Below are 24823 nucleotides of genomic sequence, written 5' to 3'. Positions count from 1 at the left end.
GTCTTTGCAAAAAGATATGTATATATATACAGACATATATATTCTAGTAAAAATGCTAGTCCTTTACTCAAAAATCTGAGCAGATTGTCTGCTGGCTACAAATGCATTAATTAGTTAATGAATATTTCCATTTAGTTTTCAGACCTTCTATATTTTCATACAATGTTCTGTATATGATCTTATATGTTGAGTCATCTCTGATATGGTCAGAGAAATTGTACTAATTAATTCTGGCATATTTTTCTTGTTGCCGACGGGGGTCGGCAAGCCTCATTCGCTAGCTGGACTGACCTGGGGTTGTCCTCACCCCAGGGCCCTGGAGCACAGTTATCACTATGGGGGATGCGGCAAAATGGCGATTATTGCGCTGTTCAGTCTGCCTATATACTCCAGCTGAATGCGGAAGCTCATCTACTGCCCAATTGGGAGACTAATTTCTACTTTTCGCCTTGTATGGCATGGGGTTATCAGTAAACTGCATAAATTAATTACGCTCCTAACTCCCGTGACATCGCGAGATCTTCCGAGCGCCATGCCCTAAGCTCTATGCCCTATGCTATACTATATCATCTACTTTCGCTAAGCTCTCTAACTTATTAAGCCCTAAAAACACAAAAACGCCTACATTTTCTATATGTATTCTCTATATGTATTTTCTATATGTATTCTCTATATGTATTTCCTAGTATTAAAAAAAATCTAGCTTTGAGATAGAAAAATATCCAGAGATAACACAAATGACACTATAGAGAAAAGAAAATGAAAAATAAATATTTGTGACTTCTGTACTAATGTAATACATGTGGAAAAAAAAATCCACCCTATATAAAATTAACAAGATCAGGACAGGAGCCACTGTTTTATAAAAATACTATCTCAGTCCTCAGGAGATATGATGCAAATGGTGCTTCCTGTTATTAACACATTAGCAGAGAATGAGAAAGAAAATTACATTATGCCACAGTGTCAAACTATGTTTGTGTCTTCGGTGCAGATCTGATCACCCATCTAAAAATGGTGTAATAGAAGTGGGAGAGATTCAGATAACAGTGATTTAAAAGACTGAAAAGAGGACAGATAGCATGAAAGGAATGGCTGAATAGACTAAAATTCCTTAGCTTGGAAGAGAAACTATTAGGTACAGATATGATAGAAATCTGTGAGCATAGTGGCTGAAAGAGAAAAGAGGTCAGCAGATCACTGTCTCTGCTGATACAATAGAGCTAGAATCATGTAAACAGCTCCTAAGTCAACAAATCTTAACCCTTTGGGAATGTTTATTGTGAGTAGGTTGCTTAAGCCTAGGTTTGGAACGCTAACAGAATGAAAGAGGCATCTTACACTGGAGAACTTGTGTATAACGCATTCTGAAAAGAATTCAGTGTAGGCATGAGAGAAAATGTCCTTATAACAATGATGATGACAGTGTCATCATTGCTACTCAAGTAAAGATGTCTTGTGTAAAAGGCTGTGTCTGTTTTTTTGATGGAAAAAAATAAAAGTTCAAATCATCAGTCCTATAAAAACATATTCACAGCATGCATTCTATATTTAATAGCATCTATAACATGGAAGATTTAAAATATTATTTCAATTAATTGTACCAGGAGTTTTTATTATATGGTAAACATATTCTTGTCATCATATTGTGGTATTTTCTGTGGCTCTTATCTGTTCAGACAATATCTATCATAATGCTATTATAATTAGTTTGAGGACAAATTTGGATGTTAGTAGCAAGAATGCATGACAGTTTGCTTAGTAAGAGTATTGTGAGGAGTTGCAATTATATTTTCATTCCAGTATGTCATATTCAGAAGGTAATTTTTTTGAGGGGAGGGAGAAGATTACTCAAGCACAAGAGCACTCAAACTGAAGTTATCTTCTGATATTTTGTAACCTAAATCAATTGAAAAACATTGAAAGTAATTTTTTATGAAACACTGAGGAACCAGTAGCAGCTTGTGTTTGGTAAGACCAGAAGATCATAGACTTTGGAAAATAGAGTATATATGCTTCTGTTAAACCCAGATATCCAGTACAGTTATTATTTTCCTTATACCCAAATAATTAAGGTAAAAATGAAGTCTACTACCAAAATTATTTGAGTGCAGGATGTGATCCTTGAGTGACACATCTGATCCTATTTGTGATGGCGGGCCTTAAGAACATGAAGTACATTGCCTCTGGTATTACAGGCATGAGAAGCTGAAAGCTTTAAAGATGCTTTCATGAAAGCCAGTAGGAGAAATCAGAGATAGTAGTAGTAACTTCTGTAAGACTAGAAAATCTCTATGGCCTCAAATTACTGACAATTGTTTTATCATTATATTTTAGTACCTAATGTGATAAACCTGATGCCTTCATTGTATTTTTAATCATTTTATTCTTTGGAATGCTAGTATTGTTTAAATTATAAGATTAAAATAAATAATATTTTTGATGCTGAAGTTACAAGAATCTCAGTGGAGCATAGCACTTCAGCTGTGAATTTACAAGAAGATAAGGAGTGCACTGATGTATTTAAATCTGCATTAATAATTCAAGCAAATCAAATCTGTTAACCTCAAATTCATATGAAAGAAATTCCAGATGTACAGCTATAAATGTGATTTCACTAGCATGAAAGAAAAGACTGAACATGTACCTTTTCACCAAAGATTGAGCTAATTTGGGTATTTTAACATATTTAACATCACCACAATGAGAAATATGAACATTTGCATATGAGCCTTTTTAATTTAGCTTTCATTCTCTCAATTTTGTATTTTCAAAGTACACTCCATAGGTAGCCTACTTGAAGGGACTTTTTAAAAAATAAATTTTAAAAGTGAAATCATTTGTTGTGTACTACTTGTTTGGTAACCTTAAATTGAGAATTCTTAGTTTGTTTATAACATATGCTTTTTCCTCTTTCAAAAATCAGAAAATATTGCAGTCAGGAAATAGGTTTTGCAGTGAAGAAAAATTAGAATAAAGCAGATCAAAAGGAGGAAAAATACCCTCAAAAGTTTTAACCAGCTTTCTGAGAAATATAAAGATGTGAAGCAATTAGGAAGACTACACACTAGTTTGCTAGAGTGAAACAATAAAAATCAATGATGTTCTTAATTGGATTAAGTATCCATATCTGATTTCCTTTCAAATATATAGCAACATTTTTTATTTAGGAGGGCTTTAATAGTTGATTAATCTTGCATATTTTTCCTCAGACTCGATGAAGCTCATTGCCATTGCTATAACTTTCATATTGTTTTGTTATAGAATGTTTTTGACGTATTTTGTTCTTTCCCCCAGCACTTCTTCCTTTCTAATTTCTGTAATTAAAATTTATCATTCAGTATTTTAATTGAAAGTACTCTCTCTATAAGAATGACTTCAAAAAAAAGTCTTAGACTAATTCCTCATGTATTGCTTAAAAAAACATTCATTTCAGATGGGATCACTATAATTATGAAACTATATCCAATCTGAATATAGGACTAGTTAAAAATGTGTTAGAACATTACATGTTCTACACTACACAAGTAATTTTTTTTTACTCTTTTTATTCCTCTTTATGCTCCAGAACCAATGTTACTTCAAAGAAAACTTGAGTTTGGCCTGCTTTCTCTCCCTGACAGAGCTTATCTTTAATTTTTCAGTTTAAGACTTGTTTTTGATCATCTGTAGGAAGTTATGTTTCAGGTGATAGAAATGTCTTCAGAATAGTCATATTTTAGACATTCTAAGGGAATGCCTGAATTTTAACATATTTTTGACTATATGACTGCTATTCCATATGTAGGAGGCTATGCTTTTATTCAGATGTCTCAAAATTCCAGCCGTACTCCCTCCAAATTTTCCACATGAATATGGAAATGAGTTATTTGGATCCATGGGTAATTTCTGAGAGACAGTTTACTTGTATAAGTAAACTTTAAACTTGTGTTCTGAAAACATGTATAGCTTGCCAGCCATACAGTCCAACCTCTTTAATTGGCGTAGGATGGGACGAGGTTTACGAAGTAGTGTAAAGCATACCACATGCCACCTAAAGGAATAATGCAGGGAAGCACACTGAAAAAATCTGAAAAACACAGCTTATTATAGTTGCTGAGACATTGCTGAAACACTGCTGAAACAATGCTGAAAATGTATTCTTATGGCCTGAGGCAACTAGCAAGGAACCCTCCATGAACATCTTGCAGCTTTGAGATTTGCTTTCGTGCTCACACACCTCTAATGAGCTTTCTGTTAATTCAACTTCTCTGAGCTGGATTTCAGTGTCTTTGGCCATAGCTTGAGAATATTTGCTATACTGCAGAAAACTCTACAATCAAGACAAGTTCTAGCTTTATAATAGTGATTAAAAGTTTGGCTAAGAATTTAGAAAAATTATAAATGAAAGAAATAATGCTAGTAAAATAGAATCTGAAAATTGTGGTTTTACTGTGGTCAGGGAACTGCCAGATGGTATAATTTATTCCTTTGTGAATAAAAATATTGTAAAACCATGAAATAGCCCAAAACAGTATTGAATTCAGTTGCAATGTCTGGATGAACATCTTTATACGCCCTAAGATCCAGAGAGTGAACTACTCAAAAGAGAAGCTGGCTTCTTATTAGAGAAGGAGCCTGGAAAAAGCAGGCCACATGACTAAGTTAGAAGGTTATAACAATCTCAAATTTGAGCCATTTTCAGTTTGGACATACCGAAGCTGATGCCTACTAGAACTTCATAAACCTTTCTAAAACCTTTCTTAGTCTCTTTTGTCTCAACTGCGAGATGCAATGATCCTGTAACATAACAGTCTAACAGCAGTACTAGCGAACTAACTACAGTCTTCAAACAAACTTACTGTGATGTGAATTAAGACTTTGTAGACATTTTTTTTTTAGCTATCACTTGAACATGTTTTCTTACAGCTAGATTTTTTCTTGAGATCAGCCAAAAACTGTTAATCACTACACAGTGTAGGGAGGGAGTGTGCAATGAAAGACTTGATTTACCCTATCTACAGTGCTGAGTTGTAATTACTTTGAGACACTGACCATCAAGGTTATAGCAGGGAATGCAAGGCATGTAAGTGGGAATCATGATGAATTATTTTTCAGTTTTTTTTCCTTGCTCTAACGTTACTTATACATATCTGTAAGAATAAAGAGCAAGGTTTGATTTTGCAGATAATTCAGCTCGATAAGTAAGTTATTTTTTGTAAAATATCTAGTCTTAGGAACATCATGAATCGTATCAGGCACAATCTCATAAATAGTCCATGTCCAAAAAGAAGCTTTTCTAACCTTGTTGTGTAAATAATGAGTAAGCTATAGAACAATGAAGTATTTCCGTGTTGCAGAACTGCCTTTATTTTATTAAAGAATCTAATTTATATGTCTTTCTTTACCTGCTGCTGATTCCATGTAAGTTTAGTTGCTTACTTGAAAATTAAGACTTAGTTAACAATATTTTTAAAATTTACAAAGAGGAGAAGACCAGGAATATAGCCAGGCAGCATTAGCACAGAAGCCTTTTTTAGATAGGAAAGGGAGTCTGAAGAACACTTGAGAATTGATACTTTCTTTTACTCTGGTAAGATTTCCTGTAGAATAAAATGTCACACAAACTTAATGGCAAATTGAGGCAATATATGTAAAGAAAGCAAAGAGCTTGAAAAATGCGTAGGTTTTTTTTTTTTGATTTTTTTTTATTTTCAGTTAATACTATATTTCAAAGATAATTGCATACTACATTGTAAGTTACAAATTATGACATCTAGGAAAATTTTAAATTCAGAAACACGAATGACATTTCCAGTTAAAAAATAAAAATCTTTTAGTAGCTGTTAAGCTAAGTTGAAGTGGAGTTTGGTAGCTGAACAGTGAATGCAGTATTCTGGAAGATCTGAAAATATATTCAATTGATACTCTAATAAGTTGTCATATCCTTTTACTATATGTATTTTAATATAAACTTTGGCACCCTTGATTGCCAAGATGGTAATTCACATGCAGAAGCAGTCTCCATTTAAAATCAGCTTGGTCCTTCTACTTAATTCATTCAGTGATAACAAAAGTGTTTGGGACCAAACAACTCATTATGTCATGCAGAGTTTGCTTATTACAGACAAGAGACTCTGTATAATACACAACAAGTTCAATGACTGTTCAGTATAATCCAAAACTCAGTGGTTGCTATTAAGAAAAAGCAAAGAAGTGTCTGTAAGAAGGCTTTCAAAGATAGAAGGAGCCACATAATGAGGCTGTTCTAGAGCAGTGACTGTTCAAAAAATTAGATATCAAGTGTTAGGTCATAAAAGTGACTAAATTAGCTCCTGTGGTCACTTTAGTTTATATCATCAGCTATCAAATGAACTATCTCAATAGAGTGCTTTATTTCTTTCCTTTTCTTGGTTGTTTCTCCACCCAAAATACTTGCAAGACACACTGATGAATTATTTCCATTGTTTAAGATCTTTATCTGTATTCTAATGATTGTATAAATTAGACTCATCATATCTTCTCTAGTTGTTTAATTTATTATTTTGCAATACTATTTGCAAATTTGACCTTCATTCTCATGTTACTCCAAGGCAGTATTTCCTGTTTACGGTGCTTCTGCATTCGCTTCTTGATTTGTCTGATTCTTTTTTTTTTTTTTTAAATGGGTGTGTGTCTTTTTGGAAAAGGGGATAGAGTTTCTTCCTTAGCCTGTATGTACTGAAATTCCTTGCTGAAAGGCTTAAAGGAATAAACTGTTCTCAACTGTAGTGATAAAATAATTTTCAAATTCAGAGGAGCAGCTTCACTGATCCTTAAGCAGAGAAATGGTCACATGACAGTAAGGCTATCCTTATTTCTGTTTGCTGAGATGTAATAAAAATACTTTAGAAGATTTAGCTAGACTTTCTGTTCCAACAGTGACATTACATCATTGTCAGTTAAAACGCACGTGTTTAGTGTCAATTGTAAAAAAAAAAAAAAAAAAAAGAGAGAGAGAGAAAGAAGACAGTCCTGAGTAGAATTACTTTTGTCTGATGCAGTCCATATTTATGAAACAGTAGAATACTTCTCCCTCCCTCCCTCCCTCCCTCCCTCCTTACCTACGGCTATGCATATATGCATATATATGTATATAGTAGATATATATATTTATAGGTGTGTATACACCTATGCACAAATATACACAATGTTATGTTCCCTTTCTTCAAGAAAAGATTTTGGATTTGGACTTTATTAAGTCAATCGTAGTAATACTTTACATTGTTTTCTGTGGTATATGAAGGAACAAACAAACAAAAAACAAACAGAAAAAAAAAGAGGAAAAAAAAAAAAAAGAAAGAAAAACAGAAAGGGAGATAGCCTGCCATCAGAATTAAAGTTTTGATTCATATTTAAATTACTCTGATTTCTCTGGTATTTAGAGCCTGTTTGAATGCATTTCAAGTGCATTTCAGAATCAATTTATCTGTTTACAAGTGCTGTTTTCTCCAGGTATATGAGGCTCATTCTCCATTTACCTCATGCCTTGAACATCATCATTTCGAGTTACACATAGTATGTAAGAAATATCTCAAATTATCCATTTGTGACAGTCTTATTTACACTTGTTCTACAGTATGTAGCAAAACCAGTTTAAAGGCACAACAATATAAATGAGATCCATTAGACTGAAATACTATGAAAAGTTTACAGTAGTAAAAGTTAATCCACGTCACACACTTTTTTATAGGACATTTTAGTTTTCTATATGTATATAAAGATCTTCTAAAATTGCAATTAAAATAAAATTAACCTTAAATTCTCTGTTCAATAAAATATATGGTCAAATGCTATTATTCTCACTAAATCAAAAATCTTGCATAGATAGGAAAGCAAGATTATCTCTAAATATAATATGTTTTTGTATTGTTTGAAAAAAATGGGAAAAATGTATAGATCTATTTTCTCTCCATATTTGATTATTTCTTTATTTTCTTGTATTAGAAAAAGGTATAAAAGTGTCAACCATCCCCAGCTTTGGCTTAAAGAATGGTCTTAGGAACTATTTTTATAGATTGTGGACAGATACTCTTTCTCTTTGAAAGCCTACTCCCACATGTTCTGTTTAGAATAATCTAATGAAAGACAAATTTTTATCAAGAGAACTCCTGAGCAAAGAAAAATGTATCTGGAGAGATGTGACTACCCATGTGTCTCCTGTCATTTAATCACAATTTCCAGTTTTGCAACACATAAATAAGTCTGCTTCAAGCTTTATCATAATATTAGACATAAAAGATATTAAATATGCTCCAAATTATGATAATAGAAGCTGGCAACACTTGTGCTTGAGCAGAGCTATGTGGCTGTGATTTTGTCTCACAAACATGTTACTGGTTTGAAAGTCTCCCTCAAGAGGCACTATGCTGAGCAAGTGAGAAGAGAATTTGTAAATTCTGTTATTTAAGGAGGATTATTTTTAATATAAAGAATTGTATTTCATACTGATCCTCCTCTTTTAATGACACTTTATCCAGCAGGCAGTTAATTATTGGAAAACATGGCTGAATGACTAGGAAAGTAAATGCCTTGTAGTGTGAATTTAGCAATGTACTTCAGAACTATTTTTTCATTGCTCTGTGCTAAATTGATAAATCTTTGCTGTGATGTAAACAACTAGATACAATTTTATGCTTGGTTTGATCAGATAATCACTGAAATTATCATAGAATCATAGAATCCTTAACATTGGAAGGGACCTTTAGAGATCAGGTAGTCCAACCCTCTTGCATATACAGAGTCACCTAGAGCATGGGGTACAGAATTGCGTCCAAGTGAAAATGATTCACATTTCAAGCTTGCAGTTTTGTTCCTATATCTTAATCAGACACCTTTACTAAAGAAGCAAGCTCGTGGTCACTTACATCATGTTAATTAAATGGAATTTGTTCCTATTTCCCCATGTAAAGTCCAATTCTATTTTTTTTTTTTTTTTTTTTTTAAGTTGCAATGCTCTTGAAAGATCCTTGGAGCTTCAAATGGAATGTTAGGTCCATCCTGTGCAATAATGAGTCTTTTGTAAACTTAGCTGCATTCTACCTCTCTGGCTCTTACAGTGTATTTTTACTTGTTATGTCACCATTAATGTGAATCTAGATTTCTGTTATAGGTGCAGTAACAGTAGAAACTGTAAAATGAACACCTATCTGACTTTCTCTTAAAAAGACAAATCAACCCTAGTGTATGTTGGACTCAAATAGGGCCAATAATGACAAAGAATATGTCATCTGAGATGGCTGTATTCTCCATTTTTAGATTTAGAATTCTGCAGTTAGGATAAAAGAATTTAAAACAATATTATCTGCTACTGATACATTTAGACATTTTTTTTCTCCTTGCAAAGAGAGAAGATAATGTAGTATGTTCCTTAGAGGAAATGAAATTAATCTTAAATGCAGCTGGTTTGTACTGGCCTTTTTGCAGAATATCCTTCATCAGAATTATCATTAAAACCACATACATTGTACTTGCTACCAGATATTTTGTTATATAAGAGGTTGGTGAGCATCACTGATCAAATGCATCTCCAGTGTTGCACAGATCAGCGTGGTTATTGGTTGCTGCATTTATGGTTATTTATGCTGCATTACATCAATGCAGTTTTCCTAATTTATGACTTTGCTATTCAGCTATTGCTATTGTTTTTTATGTATGACTGGCAGAGAAACTCTTTCATAGTAAGAACTATGAGACATAAGACATAGAAGTTTCATCATACTTAATACAAGTGGATCATAAATGTGCACAGTTGATCTCTCACAAACTACACAAACCTGAATAGTTGTCACAAAGTTTAAAATAATCTCTAATCTCCATTCTAAACAATAGTTTCATGGTACTTTGCAGACATCTCATTCTTTTTTTTCATTTTCTCCATCATGTGGTCTAGGAGAGTCTGACTTGCAGCCTCCTTCCCCTCTGCCTTCTTTCCCTGACAGCTGAATGAAACAACTGTTGCAGTCACATTTTGTTCTCTTCCAGATGCAGAAAATAAACTGAGGCCAACAGGTATATTATTTCAGTTACCTGTCCATCTCCATATCTCCTTCACTGCTTTAATTTTATACAATATTTAGTGGTATTGTTTTCATTTGCTGGTCATTTATTTTTATTTAAACACACAAGAGTATAGGAAAGGCTAGATTATTTTTTCAGTTTAGTGGCCCTTGAAGTATTGATTAGTCTCATAACGGATTCTGCATTGGACATTAATTTTCTGGGTTATAGATATTTAGGAACTTGATATGATTGTTATTCCTATATTACTATAATAACTATACAACAGTGTGACTATGAATACATCAGGTATTAAGTACAGCTAAATAACTTTCACATGCCTTGGATTATCTCTTCTCTGTTCTTAAATATAGAAAAAATAATAGAGGAGGCAACCGTTTCCTATTCTTTGTTTAATATGAGCAAAACTTTCAGTCACTCGAGTTCTGTGGTTTTTTACCATGTGGGACAAAGTCAAAGTGTGATAAATCCCACAGATAATTTCAGAAAGAATGATAATTCTAACTGGTGTTATAAAATCTCTGAGTCTTCACTGTAAAGGTCTGAGGTTCTCTCCTTGAGGGACTCAGAGAGCTTCCCTTGAACAAAGAAAATTGAATAGTAGAAAAAATAAATATTTTGTCCTCTATACTTAGACTGAGATGTACAGATTTAAAATTTTATTTTTCTCTCTTCAGTTCATAAAGAAAAGTTATCAACAAAGCACTGGATAAAATGAGTCCTGAGTTTTTTCATTGTTAGGTATACATATGCAAAACATACCTTAAATCTTATAAATTGGATTCTAGTTATGTCTACAACCAAAAAAGGGGTTGGGGTTGGGAAGGAGCAGACTCAATTTTTTATTACTTCTTTTATTCTCTTTATTTATTTGTTTAATGTTCTAGAAGAAATGAGCAAGCTTCTTTTGAATCTACTCTGGTAAAACAGGTTTCAGCAAAGGATTCTTGGGAGGCTGAATGACCTTTAGCTAAAGTATAAGGCATTTCATTCTATAGGTGCAAGTTGCTTTCTTTAAAAATCTTATCTTTCTTTTTATAATTCCGATTTCTACTTCCCTTTTCCACTGCTCTGCATTTCCACTTGGATTCCAAATAGAAATACTACAAAAACATCATGCTGTGACCACCTTCAGTTCTAGTAGGGAATTCTTATGCTGACAATTCACCACGTTGGGTCACTTTAACTGCTTGTCCCTGATGTGAAAACAGAACTGCACTCTATTTTTATTTTGTCACCTCATGAAGATTTAAGTTCTGCAGTTGTGAGTAGAACAAGACTTTGCTCCGTGATGGCTCTGTTTCTGAAACTTTTTTATTTGTACTTATGCTGCAGAGGTTGTTAGGGCACCAATAAATAAACATTTTGTATAAATAAGCACACTAAATGGAACACTTCTGAAAACATGGGTTTCACAGGCATCTTTTTTTTTTTTTTTTTTTTTTTTTTTGTTTTGTTTTCAGAGTCTTACATGAGCCACAATGTTCACGTCAAAATCATGACTCAAAACAGTGCTGAAATATGCAGAATATTGAAGAGTCCGTAGCTGTATCCACAAAGGGGGGGGGGAAGAGTGTTTATTTAATTTTATTAAATAAAACAAGTAAGCTAGGGCAGGAAGAATGTTCACAGAATCACAGAATGGTTGAGGTTGGAAGGCACCTGTCACGGAGTGGGTGGTGGCAGGCGTGAGTGACAAAATGCACTTCACTCATATGAAAGAAATAATAATAGGATTTTAATAATTAAGGATTTTAATTATAATTTTAATAATTAATTAAGGTTTTTAATTAATTAATATGAACAATGATTTCACGAGATTCTATGGCAAGGTCACTTATTATTCACTGCATAGAGGCTCAAGATAATACACAATTATCCTGGGATACCCTCCCGTTGTGTCACGAGGTTCGGATTTGACCCCCTTGCTTTCCAGACTCCTTCTGAGAGGAGTGTGGGTGCGGCTGGATCCAATCCTAGTCCCAGACCTGGTTAACGGTTTATGACTAAGGGTGCTTGTGTGCAGTTACAGAGTAAAGTTAAAGAAAGTGCACTATGTTCACTTACCACAAATCTGTCGTGGAAAGGAGGGGGGTCTCTCAACCTCAAGGAATATCCTTGAGAGGCGTCCCTACCCAAGGGGAGATCCTGCTGTACAGGCTACAGCCGTGTCAGGAGAGCTCAAAGGGCTCTCGGGCTTTCTGCATATTTATAGATAAGATGATTGACTTATAGTCATTCTTTCATTTCAGAGGCCCATTGGCCAGTGCACTAGCCTTACCTCCCCTTTCGGATGCAGCCTTGAGGAATGTTATGTTGAGTGGGAGAAGAAATCAGAATGGTGGCGCCTACCAGGATTAGAAAAATCGCTAGTGGTTAGCAACTGAACGGGCCTGCATGTAAGGTACAGGCCAGGTTGAGCTGGGAAAGGAGCATATCCGTCACAACACCTCAAGAGAGCATCTAGTCCAACCCGCCTACTCCAGCAGGGACGCCTAGAGCATGGGGCACAGGGTGGCATATAGGCAGGTTTGGAAGATCTCCAGAGGAGGAGACTCCACAGCCTCCCTGGGCAGCCTGTTCCACAGCTCAGCCGCCCTTACAGTGAAGAAGTTCTTCCTCACATGGAGATGGAACTTCCTGTGTTGCAACTTACACCCATTTCTCCTTGTCCTATAACTGGCTGCCACTAAGAAGAGCTTGGCCTCTTCCTCCCTACATTCCACCTTTATGTACTTATGCATATTAATCAGATTCCCTCTCAATCTTCTCTTCTCCAGTCTAAACAGGCCCAGCTCACTCATTCTTTCCTCGTACAAGAGATGTTCCATTCCCTTAATCATCTTTGTTGCCCTCCACTTGATGCTTTCTAGAAGCTCCACATCCCTCTTGTCATGGGGCGCCCAAAACTGTGCACAGTACTCCAGGTACAGGCTCACCAGAGCTGAGAAGGACAGGATCCCCCTGTTGGCAACATTCCTCTTGATGAAAGCTGGGACCCCCTTTGCCTTTTCCGCCAGGAAGGCACTGCTCCCTCATGGTTAACTTGTTGTCAACCAGCACTCCCACACCCCGCTCTGTAGAGCTGCTTTTCAGCAAGGTCAAGCCCGAATCTGTTCTGGTGCCTGGGGTTATTCCTCCCCCAGTGGCAGACCTTGCACTTGTCCTTGTTGAACCTCAGGAGGTTCCTCTCTGTCCAACTCTCCAGCCTGTCGAGGTCCCTCTGAATGGCAGCAAAGCCCTCCAGAATGTTGGAGAGGTATTGTCCACTCCACCCAGCTTGGTATCATCTGCAAACTTGCACAGGGTGCCCTCTGTGCCCTCATCCAAGTCATTGATGAGCAAATTGAAGAGCACCAGGCCCAGTACTGACACCTGGGGGCCACAGGCCTGCAACTACAGTCAGCCTTGTTTATCACTACCCTCTGGACTCTGGCATCCAGCCCATTCTCAATCCACATCACTGTCCACTCATCTAACACAGACTTCCAGAGCTTTCCTATGATAATGTTATGGGAGATGGTGTCAAAAGCCTAGCTGAAATTAAGCCATCATCCATCCATCTATTTAACCCTTTGTATCTGGTTTTATTAGGCAAGTGATTAGGCAAGCCTTTTATATTCATCTGAAATATCATTTCCATACATTTATCAGTTAAAAATAGTTTTGAATTCACATGCCCCTTTGTTTCTCTCCTTGTTACAGACTGTTTCAATGCAGAAGTGTAACTGCAGGATAAAGGTAGTCAGGTAGAAGTTTGATTAACTGGATGAGTAATCAGAGAATGCCATCAGGAAGCTCTGATTTGGGGGGATTATTTCATTGTCCCATGTATTCTCATTGTGGCTACGAAATATACTGATGATTCCAGATAAGTGAATCTCCACTCCTGTACTCCAGATGTTCTTAATAGGAAATAATTAATCCAATTCTTTTTTTTTTCCTAGTCACTATACCTACTGTTGCATGCAACCTTAGATCCACATTTGCTGCAGATGTCTGCTAAAGCTTTAAGCTGGTAATAGAGCTTGCTGTATCTACAGATTTAAAGAATTTTAAGCGTTATTGTTTACAGTCAGAAGATCTTAATCTCTTCAGTGAGTTTCTCTTAGGTTTCACTTCAAAGTATCTTTCAGTAGAGTAAAGCACAGCAGCCAATGGCTTTTGAATGGTTTTGGTTTTGCTTTCTTTTTTTTAGTAAGAATGGCAAACTGTGTTTAAAAAGAAATGTTATAATATGCCACTGAGACTTTTACTGAGATTGGTGAATTTCACTAATTTGGAAGTTGTGGCCATATAAGCATCTGATTATCATTAATGTTAATGTTTCACATTGTGTAATATACTATTGTCAGTCCATCATGATGAGTTACTTACAGAAGAATTCATATCCTGGCACTTGTTGAAAGTGAAGAAGAATGAGACTTCATTTATGAAAAGATACATAAATAAATTTAATCTGAAGCCTTTTTATTGAACTGTTTTATTGCCTATGACCCTCAGGACAGTAAAGCTACAAAGCATTTCCTCTGCCATTTCTTTGTTGCATAGCTAATGAGGATTTCTTTCTTTCTTTCTAGTCATTTAATTTTATTTCAGAGCAAAGTGTGAAATTGTATGCAAAGGGGAATGTTATACTGTAATATTAAGACTTTTTTAATATATATTGCTTTGAGCCAACAGGATTCTCACGTACTCTTTTGACATTTCAGTAGATGCACTGCTGTTGCCTCACAGCTATTTTAGTTATATATTGGCTGAATTATTTTTGTTATTTCTTGCCAATAACATCTGTATGATACAATGCATTGTGCATATATGATCATGAATCCTATCCCTTCCTAATTTGCCCACCTTGTGAGGGTTATATTATCCCTCCCCTTGGTTTTAGACTTAAAACAATTAAATATGCAATAAAGATGAATAAGCAGGTTAAATAATTTTGCAGCTCTTTTAAAACTTCTCTTATGGGACTTATTATTTCAGAATATATGAATATGCTTGAATTAAAAATCAACATTAAATAGTATCAGTGAAGTTTTGTGTACACAGCACAAAGTTAAACTTCAAGCTGATTTGGAAATGGACAGGTTAGTTACATTGTAACCCAGACTCAGAAGGCTTTTGTGTGTGTGTGTGTTTCTGACTGATTGTTTCAAACAAGTTAATTTATAAATTTAGTGAAAGTAAATAATCATAATTTCCATCGTAAATAATGGAAGCATTACTTCCATTAAAAACAATTTGGTTATTATCCTTAGATCATAGTTACCTGAAGAACATTAGCATCCAAATTTTTGAACTACAATTTCATATTTTTGAAGTGTATTTTAGAGAAAAAAATAGCTGATCTTTGAATCTTTCAAAGAGTAAAATGTGTTTATAATTCCCATAGCTACTATGAGACATAAACATATTTTCAATTTTTAGGATGTATGAGCAAGGAGTGATGTTTACATTTTTACTCATTGTTAATAAATCTTCATATTTTCATAGTTACAAGGTCATTGCCTATTAGAAATTAATAAAGAAGAATTACCATGATTTTTTTTAAAGGCGGATTGACAGATACCAATACTATGCCCAGTTGTATAAATACAAGGGCTCCCTCCGATGGTGACAAATTATTTCACAATTTATTGCTATGCAAGATAGAATGAAACAGGCAATAACGTCACTGTTAAGAGAATACAGGAAAATAATTGTACCTTTAATTTCAGATCCTCTGAATATGTCCTATAGTAACAGGGGACAAAAGAGAGAGAGAAAAGAAATATTTTAGCAACCATGCACACTGCTTTTTATCAATCTCAACATGTTGATAATCAATATGACAATTTGGAGACAAACCTCTGCTGAGCAGCACTTCAAGAACCCTAGACACATATCCTGTCTACATATACATACTAAACAAAGCTGTTTAGTAAATGGAATATTTTTCTGCAAATTCTTTTCTTCTGTTCACTTATTTTTAACACAAAACAAAAATCTTCAGCATTAATATAAAAAAAAATAAGAAATATAGAAAACAAAAAAGCCTATAAACAAAAACAGAAAGACAGAAAGACAGAAAGACAGAAAGACAGAAAGACAGAAAGACAGAAAGAAATCCCTCTCTCTAATGCTGGATGTCTTTACAAATGTCAGCTCTCTCCTTTCATAAAATATCTGGTAAGTTTGGGTCATAATATAATGGTCCAATGCCTGGAGCACTTAACTTGCATGTGAAAAAAACATAGGGAAAGGAAGACTGGAAGTTTAGCCTAGTTTTATACGTGTATTTTGTTTTGGACAGATGCTTAAGGAAACTGTGAGAAGAAGGTTGCCTATAGTGAATGCTCACCATCATGATCTTCAAGCCGGCCATGATGCATGGCTCACTGCTTCCCAGGAAGGAAAATTTTGGAAGACAAGCTAGCAGTGATGGAGAATTGTATAAATCACAGAGTGTTTAAGAAAGGACCACAAAAAAAAAAAAAAAAAAAAAATTGACATGGATAGAAACAATTTAATATCAATTTAATATTCAGAGATTATTCAAAGAGATGATATCTCTGATGAATATTGCTCTATCAAGTTTTCTTCATACCCATGAAATCCATGGTAATCCTATGAGGGAATGAAGGGGGACTGAGAGGTACTAATCTTGCTGAGGTTGCACAGTTATTTCAGTATGATGACATATTGTGAAATTTGCTTTTCTGCCAGAAAATAAAATAAAATAAAATAAAATAAAATAAAATAAAATAAAATAAAATAAAATAAAATAAAATAAAATAAAATAAAATAAAATAAAATAAAATGCCTTAATTCATCATTCTGGTTTTACTTACTAAATGATCCAAAAAAAAAAAAAAGTCTTTATGAAAACTCAGTATGATTTATAATGTCAAATCACATGTAAAATCACGTATAGTAGTATTAAAGTCACCAGGGAAGCCTCCAGTTTCATATCACTTGTATAGAGGAGAAATATATCTCTTTTGTAGCTAGTCAGAGTAACTAATAATTTTTCTAGTAACAAGTATTAAAAATCTCCATCTCATACCTGCATAGTTTTTCTTTTATGGACTGTATTTAGCTTCTCAGTTTTGTTTTGAGGTTTGATACATCACTGTCAGGAAAAGTGATGGAGTGAAAAAACTCTGTCAAAAAGTCACGGGTGAGAAACTCTATATAAGAAGGATAGTACTAACAGTGGTATTCAGCTTGTCCATCTGATTTCTGGATAATTTTCCTCAGGTGCAATGACATGTTCAAAATGATTTGGGCACTATCATGTCAGTATTAATATATTCCTTACATTATCATTAGCAAATTTACTTTACAGTCCACATACTATAAGAAAGAGATTGCTGACAGGAGGTAGGTAAGAAGTAGGATTGCAATGCTGGACTTCGAGCCAACTTTGACCTCTTCAGGGAGCTCCTTGGAGGAAGCCCCTGGGTCAGGTCCTAGAAGGAAAGTGGGTCCAGAAGAGCTAGCTAATATTCAAGCACCACGTTCTCCAGGCTCAGGGTCAGTTCATTCCTGCAAGAAAAAGTTGAGTAAGCGGGGGCAGCAGACCTGCCTGGATGGGCGAAGAGCTGTTAGATAAACTTAAAGAGAAAAAGAGAGCATACAGCATGTGGAAGAAGGGCCAGGCCACATGGAATAAATATAGGCATATTATCAGAGAATACAGATATGCAATGATGAAGGCCAAGGCCTGTCTGGAATTAGAGTTACCAAGGGCTGTCAGAGACAACAGGAAAGGCTTCTATAAATATGTCAGCAGCATGGGGAAGACTAGGGAAAATGTTGCTGTGCTGGTGAATGGGGAGAGGGCTTTGGTGATGGAGGACTCAGAGAAGGCAGAGATACTAAATGTCTTCTTTGCCTCCGTCTTTACTGTTTAGGCTAGTCCCCAGGAACTACAGAGCCCAGGTGAAAGATAAATCAGTGAGAGGAAGACTGGTTGATGAGGAATGGCTTAGGGATTACTTAGGAAAACTGGCCACCCATAAATCTATGGGCTCGGATTGGATGCACCCTAGAGTGCTGAGGGAACTGGCAGGGGATTATTGCTCAGCTGCTCTTCATCATCTTTGAGAGGTCCTGGAGAGCAGGCGAGGTGCCAGAGGAATGGAGGAAAGCCAGCATCATTCCAGTGTTCAAAGAGGGCAAGAGGGAGGAGCTGGGAAACTGCAGGCCAGTCAGCCTCACCTCCATCCCTGGAAAGGTGATGGAGCAGCTCATCCTAGAGAGTATCTCTAGGCATATGAAGGAAAATAAGGTAATCAGGAGTAGTCAGCATGGATGCACCGAGGGGAAATCATTATTGATGAACTTAATAGCCTTCTATGATGGGATGACAGGCCAGGTGGATGAGGGAAGGGCTGTGGATGTTATCTACTTTCACTTCAGCAAGGCTTTTGACACTGTCTCCCGTAACATCGTCATAGGAAAGCTCTCTGGAAGTGTGGACTGGACAGGTGGGCAGTGGCTGGATGGCAGAGCGGAGAGAGTGGTGATAAATGGGGCCAAGTCCAGTTGGAGGCCTGTGGTCAGTGGTGTCCCCCGGGGCTCAGTAATGGGCACAGTGCTGTTCAATTTGCACATCAATGACTTGGATGAGAGGGCAGAGTGGACCGTGAGCAAGTTTGTGCACAATACAAAACTGAGTGGAGTGGATGACACTTTGGAGGGCTTTGCTGCCATCCAGAGGGACCTGGACAGGCTGGAGAGTTGGGCAGAGAGGAACCTCCTGAGGTTCAACAAAGACAAGTGCAGAATCCGGCACCTGGGGAGGAATAACCCCATGTATCAATACAGATTAGGTTTGGACCTGCTGGAGTGCAGTTCTACAAAGAGGGACCTGGGAGTCCTGGCTGACGGCAAGTTAACCATGACGCAGCAGTGGCCTTGTGGCCAAAAAGCGCAATGGGATCCTGGCCTGTATGAGGAGGATGTTGCCAGAAGGTTAAGGGAGGGGATCCTGCTCCTCTCCTCAGCTGTGGTGAGGCCACATCTATAGTACAGGGTGCAGTATTGTACTCCCCAGGACAAGAGGGACATGGACCTTGTAGAAAGAATCCAATGGAGAGCAACAAAGATGATTAAGGGAATGGAACATCTCTCATATGAGGAGAGACTGAGTGAGCTGAGCCCGTTTAGCCTGGAGAAGAGCAGATTGAGCATACTCACATATTCCCTCATTTTCACCATTTATGAATAATTGAAGGGACATCAGTCATCCATTTTGCATTTTTTTGCTGCCAAGGTGGAAGTTGCAGTGACTTAAATCTATGAGATACCACAGTTTTATAGAGAGATTTGGACTACTGTGTCATGGTTAATGCTGAACATTTAACCTTTTTCTTTTTTTTTTTTTTTTCCTTTCTCCTGAGAATTGATGATGACACTATGCTTTCAACTGTCTTGAAGTTTATGAAGTTTTCATGAATTTCAATTGTTGCTTTATTGTGCCTTTTTATTAAATTAAATATATGTTTGAATACTTTTTAGTTCAGTCTCTTTCATCATGTACTTCCATTTAAGTTAATATTATATCTGAAATAGGTTAATTGCCTACATAAATACAATTACCTATGTGATGTTTTTTGGGAGATATTGTCAGCAAACAACTGAACATGTAGAATGAGAAATAATGTGGCGTGAAATACAATCCAATTGGCTGGTAGAATAAGTATCATGACTTATGATTTTATTGTTTTGTGCCTGAAGTTTAAATAATTTGACTTATGTTGATTTTGGTTCAGCTGCTCTTTAGCACCTTTAAGTGGGAGAAACAACTCGAGTATACAAGTCTGTGGGAAGAAATTGATTTTAAATAATTTTGTAAAGCAAGAAATGCAAAGAACACAATTTGCAAGTTTGAAGACAAATTGAATATGGTTAATGAATACACTAATACAGTAATTTCAGTGTCTGATCAAACATCTTACTGACCATTTAATTTCACGGTGTTCTCTTTGCATTTTTCAGTGTCTTTTGTCACAATAGTGACTTCTTGCACTATTGTCACTACTAGAGCCAAAAAAAAAAAAAAAAAAAAAAAAAAAAAAAGTTTAAAGAAATTAGAAAGCCTGGATAGATTTGTAACAAGACCATGTAACAATGTATGGCTAAGAGTTAGATAAGGCAAAAACGAGTACAGAGAGTCTTAGCTATAAGTGGGAAGAGAAAAAAAACAGCAGAGTGCAGGAGGGCTAGATGATGATCATACTGGTTGAACATTTAGATATGATAAAACCTCCCCCATGTGCATTAAAAGACACCAAGGAAAACTCTGCATGAAAAGCTGTGGTTTTTTTGGAGCATTTCAGTAAATCCTTTGGGTTACTGATTATCTATAAACATATTTTAGTAGTTAATTTTATTTCTGCAGAAGATTTACATTCTCCTCTTGCTTTTCACTCTACTACATGAAAATAATTTACTTAGCAGTGTTCTGTAATGAGCAGAGAAATAGTTTAGTAACTTCTTATGAAGGGAAGCCACAGAAGACAACCAAGACAATGCAATCTTTAATTAAATAAATTCTTTCTGTATATTTTAGCTCATCATGTATAGAATCATTAGTATTTCAGTTTCAAAGTAAATAGTGTTTTGACACATTCTGAAGAGTACTCAATAGTCCATTTTGCCATAGGTAATTTTAATGGTAATCAGAAGTGGCTAGCAATTAAATGGGAGATGTGTATTCCTTGTGGTAAGTGAAATGATTTTCTATGCAGAAAAAAAAGTAATATTTTCAATGATAAAAGCTATAAGAATGCTATTTTGAATTCTTTTTCTAAAGATAGAATAAATGATGTTTTAGTGGCAAATTCTATAGTGCAATAAATACTAAATTAAGAGACATTTAAGAAATAATGTTGAAAGGTATTCCTTAAAACATTCTTAATGGACTGTGATAACAAAATGAATAATATCATTATAGATGAAATAGTCTTTGAAATATCTTCTTTAGAGGATTTGTTGTTTTGATGATTTTTTGTTGTTGTTATTTTATATTTTTTAAATACGTTTGTGTTTAAAGAGAATAATGTTGTGAATTGAATTGTTCCAATTGTTCCATTAGCATTAGGTGACGAAACCGGTATGCCATATATACTTGAAATCCATTGAAACTTGGAGGCTTGAGTATTCTGAGCTACAGAGATAGCAGAAGATGTGACAAGCAGTGTAGATTGATGAGAAGAAGAGTTTGTGTTTGCTTGTTAGTCAAGTTTTCTCTGGGTTAATCATGAACCATCCTCTTATTTTAAGAAGTTTCTGATCAGCTGGGTTTATGAATATGTGTGACACCATATATTTGTGGCAGCTAAGACTAGCCTACTGTACTGTCAATATATTGATCCCTTCATTTGCTCACAGTGCTCAAACTTCTGGAACCCAGGTTCTGGTTCAGTCAGCAAACTAATTGGCACATTCACCAGCAGTTACATTTGTTTTCAGGCTGCAAGTAAGGATTGTAAAGGAGGAGAGCTCTGAAGGGATTAACTCTGAAAATAGTTCCATTTTTCCTCTGCTTGTTTTAGAATGTCTCCAAATTCACTGGCTGTGATAGTGAGCTTAGAAAACATGAAGTGGAGTGAACACTTAGAGCCACTAACTATAAGTCACAGCTTATTACTGGTATAATAGGTTTGCTCTCATGAGCGTAATCACCACTGTTTTGGTGTTTTGTTTTCATATTGAACATTTTCAGATGAGAATACATTTGAAATGCATTAGCCTGGAGACAGAAAATAGGAAGATTCACATATATGAGGGTACATGAGGGTGAGTACTGCATTCAATAAGGGTCAATAAATCTGCTTCAAAAATTATGCACAGAAAAGCTGTTCAACTAAGTTGGTTTCTACATCCTCTTGTAGTCAAACATATGTAGTCCATAGATATAGTAGCAGTTTTGTTCATATACCTGGAAATGTGCAGTCTTCAATTTTGCAAGTCAAAACATTTCATAGAGCTATTTCTGTCTAATTTATCAGGTGTTTAAGTCCCCAAATGTGTGAACAAATTATTTCTACTACACATATCACAAACAGGTAATGAGACAAACCTATATACCTATATCATCAAAGTCAGAAGATATTATTCAATCTTTAGGATATCAAAGTTCATGACTCATTATATTAATGTTCAAAAGTCTTTACTTTTCATCTGTCTTTTCCTTATCCAATGAAAATAAAATTAATATTAAAGTTCAAATTTTGTAAAAAATGTTATATTATATTATTTATTTATTTATTTATTTAAAGAAGAAGCATAAGAAGAAATCATAGAGTTCACACTAGATGGATAAACAAATGTATTCCTGTGTTTGACTGTGCCAGATAAGGGCATAAAGCAAAAAGACTAGCAGTGCATCTGTAAATTTCTGTATTCACTTTAGAAGTGTTTGATCTCTCTCTTTGCTTATTTATTTATTTATTTATTTATTTATTTATTTATTTATTTATTTTTATTCTAGGCCTTTTCTGGAAATACAAATGCAGACAATGTTGTGTATTATAAGCTTCAGCATTCTATTAAGGCAAGATTTCTCCGTTTTGTGCCTTTGGACTGGAATCCCAATGGCAGAATTGGAATGCGGATTGAAGTCTATGGATGTACATATAGTAAGTACTGAAGCAGATGAATGAAATGTCTATTCATCATTGTCTTTTGATATATCAATTACACTTGAGGTAGATTTATAAGCTTAATGTTATTACTGAATATTACTGTCTCAATACCTTCCTGTGTTTAATGTGCTATTTCTCCATCATCTAACAATATTTGATTATTGTTATTTGCCAGTACTTTCTGTGTTGGAATGAACAGTATGAACAAATTTGTCTATGCAAAAACTCCATTTTTCTTAATACTCTTAAAAACTTGATTTAAGATGCTTGCTTTCTACCTGAAGATATAATGTGGAAAATGTTTACAATTTTTTAATATTTATAGTCTTGGTCCTGATGTGCTATAGATGGATAACACTACATAAAAAAGATACACCAAAGTCATTATTTAAAGGATACATTTTAGAAAAGTAGGTGATATGGGAGACAAAAACATAAGTGGGATGGTTCACTGATTTGCTGGGCACTGTAATTCTTCCTGTTATCTTCCCGTTTTAGTCTTTCATTGAAATTTAAAAAAAAAAAATATTTTTCTTTTAGCAAGTTGTTTACTGCTTTTTATTTCCTACTTTTACTTGTCCATGAAGAAAGCAGAGTATATTTTAAGTGGTTTCTTTAGATCTTGTTTTAGATACTTTTATTTTGTTTTCAACTTCCATGTTTAAGTCATGCTCACAAAGCTGTTCTCTTAAATCTTTAATCTGTTAAAATTTAACATTAAGATATCTCTATCTTCCTTTTTACATTAGTCTTTGTAAAATAATCAAAATGCATACATGAATAAAAGGGTACAATATCATATTGGCTTGTAGGCCTCTCAAAAATGAAGAAGCCTCACCTACATCAAATTGCTCATAAGAGGAGAAAGATGAAAGAGACTCATATTGCTAAAATCCTGCAAAAACTCTTGGCTTATGTCCACTTGCAGACTGAGAACAAGCTGTGTGGGTCATAGGATACTCTAGTGATGCTGCAGTAACTAAGAAATATTAGCAAGTTACACAGAATTACAGAATGGTTGAGATTGGAAGAGACCTCTAGAGATATCTAGACTAATGCCCCTGATCAAGCAGGGTCAACTAGAGCACATGAGACAGAGTCACATCCAGGCGAGTTTGGAAGATGTCCAGAGAGGGAGACTACACAACCTCCCTAAGCAGCCTGTTCCAGGGCTCTGTCACCCTCACAGGAAAGAAGTTCTTCCTCATATGGAGATGGAACTTTCTATCATTTAATCTGAACTCATTACTCCCTTGTGCTGGCACTGGCCACCACTGAGAAGAGTTTTGACTCATCCTCTTTACATTCTCCCCTCAGGTTTTGTATATGTAGATAAGATTCCCTCTCAGGCTTCCCTTCTCCAGGCTAAACAGGCCCAGCTCACTTAGTCTTTCCTCATAACACAGATGCTCCAGTCCCGTAATCCTTTATTGCCGAAGCAAGCAAGTCTCTTTCCCTTTATCAGTATCTATGGTCTGTGTCCTGTATTCAAGGGAAAATGAAACATTTTTTTGCCTTAGTGTTACAAGTTATGCAACATAACTGTTACAAGTTATTCAACAAAATTAAAACGGCTGGTCTGTAATGCTGGTTTACAATGGATGGTTGTAAAGCTGTTTGCATGGACCCATAGAGTAATACACATAAATTTATTTCTACTCAATGCAAAAGGAGTAAATACTGTCCTAGTAGTGTAACACATACGGGAGAAATCTTCACAGTACTTTTATGTGCTTTGTTATCTACTAGTCAAAATATTAGCTCCAAAGAGCTTGTTTGTGTTCTCAGACTTAGTGTCTCCCTTTTTATTACAGTCTCATCGAGGCCAGTGAGTCCATGAGTAACAACCACAGAAATAGGTCTTTTCATTATAGATTTATTTTTTTTTATATAGAATACATTTTGGACAATAAACTCTTTTAGCCAAGGCTGTCATATTTTATGTTTGTAAAGCACACATCCAAAATAAATCCTTTCATTTTTTCTATCAGTATTTTTGTAACCACTGCTTTTGAAAATGAAAGGCTAAACAGGAGTATTTAATGATAGAATTAAGTGCAATATTGAAAGACTTCTTCCATTTAATGTTTATTTCTTCCCTTTCCTCACCTCATGACCTTTCTTAAATCTGCCATTCCTCTGGTTTT

At 35.3% G+C, this 24823-nt stretch overlaps 1 protein-coding gene across 1 annotated transcript in view; it reads left to right on the top strand.

The window, feature by feature from the left end:
* Positions 1–24823, top strand: part of LOC112959301 (contactin-associated protein-like 4) — a 221809-nt gene that overhangs the window by 112883 nt on the left and 84103 nt on the right. The window contains exon 4 of the mRNA XM_026053304.1: positions 22523–22670. Within this exon, the coding sequence (XP_025909089.1) occupies positions 22523–22670 (148 nt within the window). The remainder of the gene's footprint in view (positions 1–22522; positions 22671–24823) is intronic.

Source organism: Nothoprocta perdicaria, unplaced genomic scaffold, assembly GCF_003342845.1.
Source record: "Nothoprocta perdicaria isolate Ctin4 unplaced genomic scaffold, notPer1 scaffold_114, whole genome shotgun sequence".
NCBI lineage: Eukaryota > Metazoa > Chordata > Aves > Tinamiformes > Tinamidae > Nothoprocta > Nothoprocta perdicaria.
The sequence above is the reverse complement of the archived record's forward strand: the minus strand, read 5'-3'. Positions and strand labels throughout refer to the sequence as shown.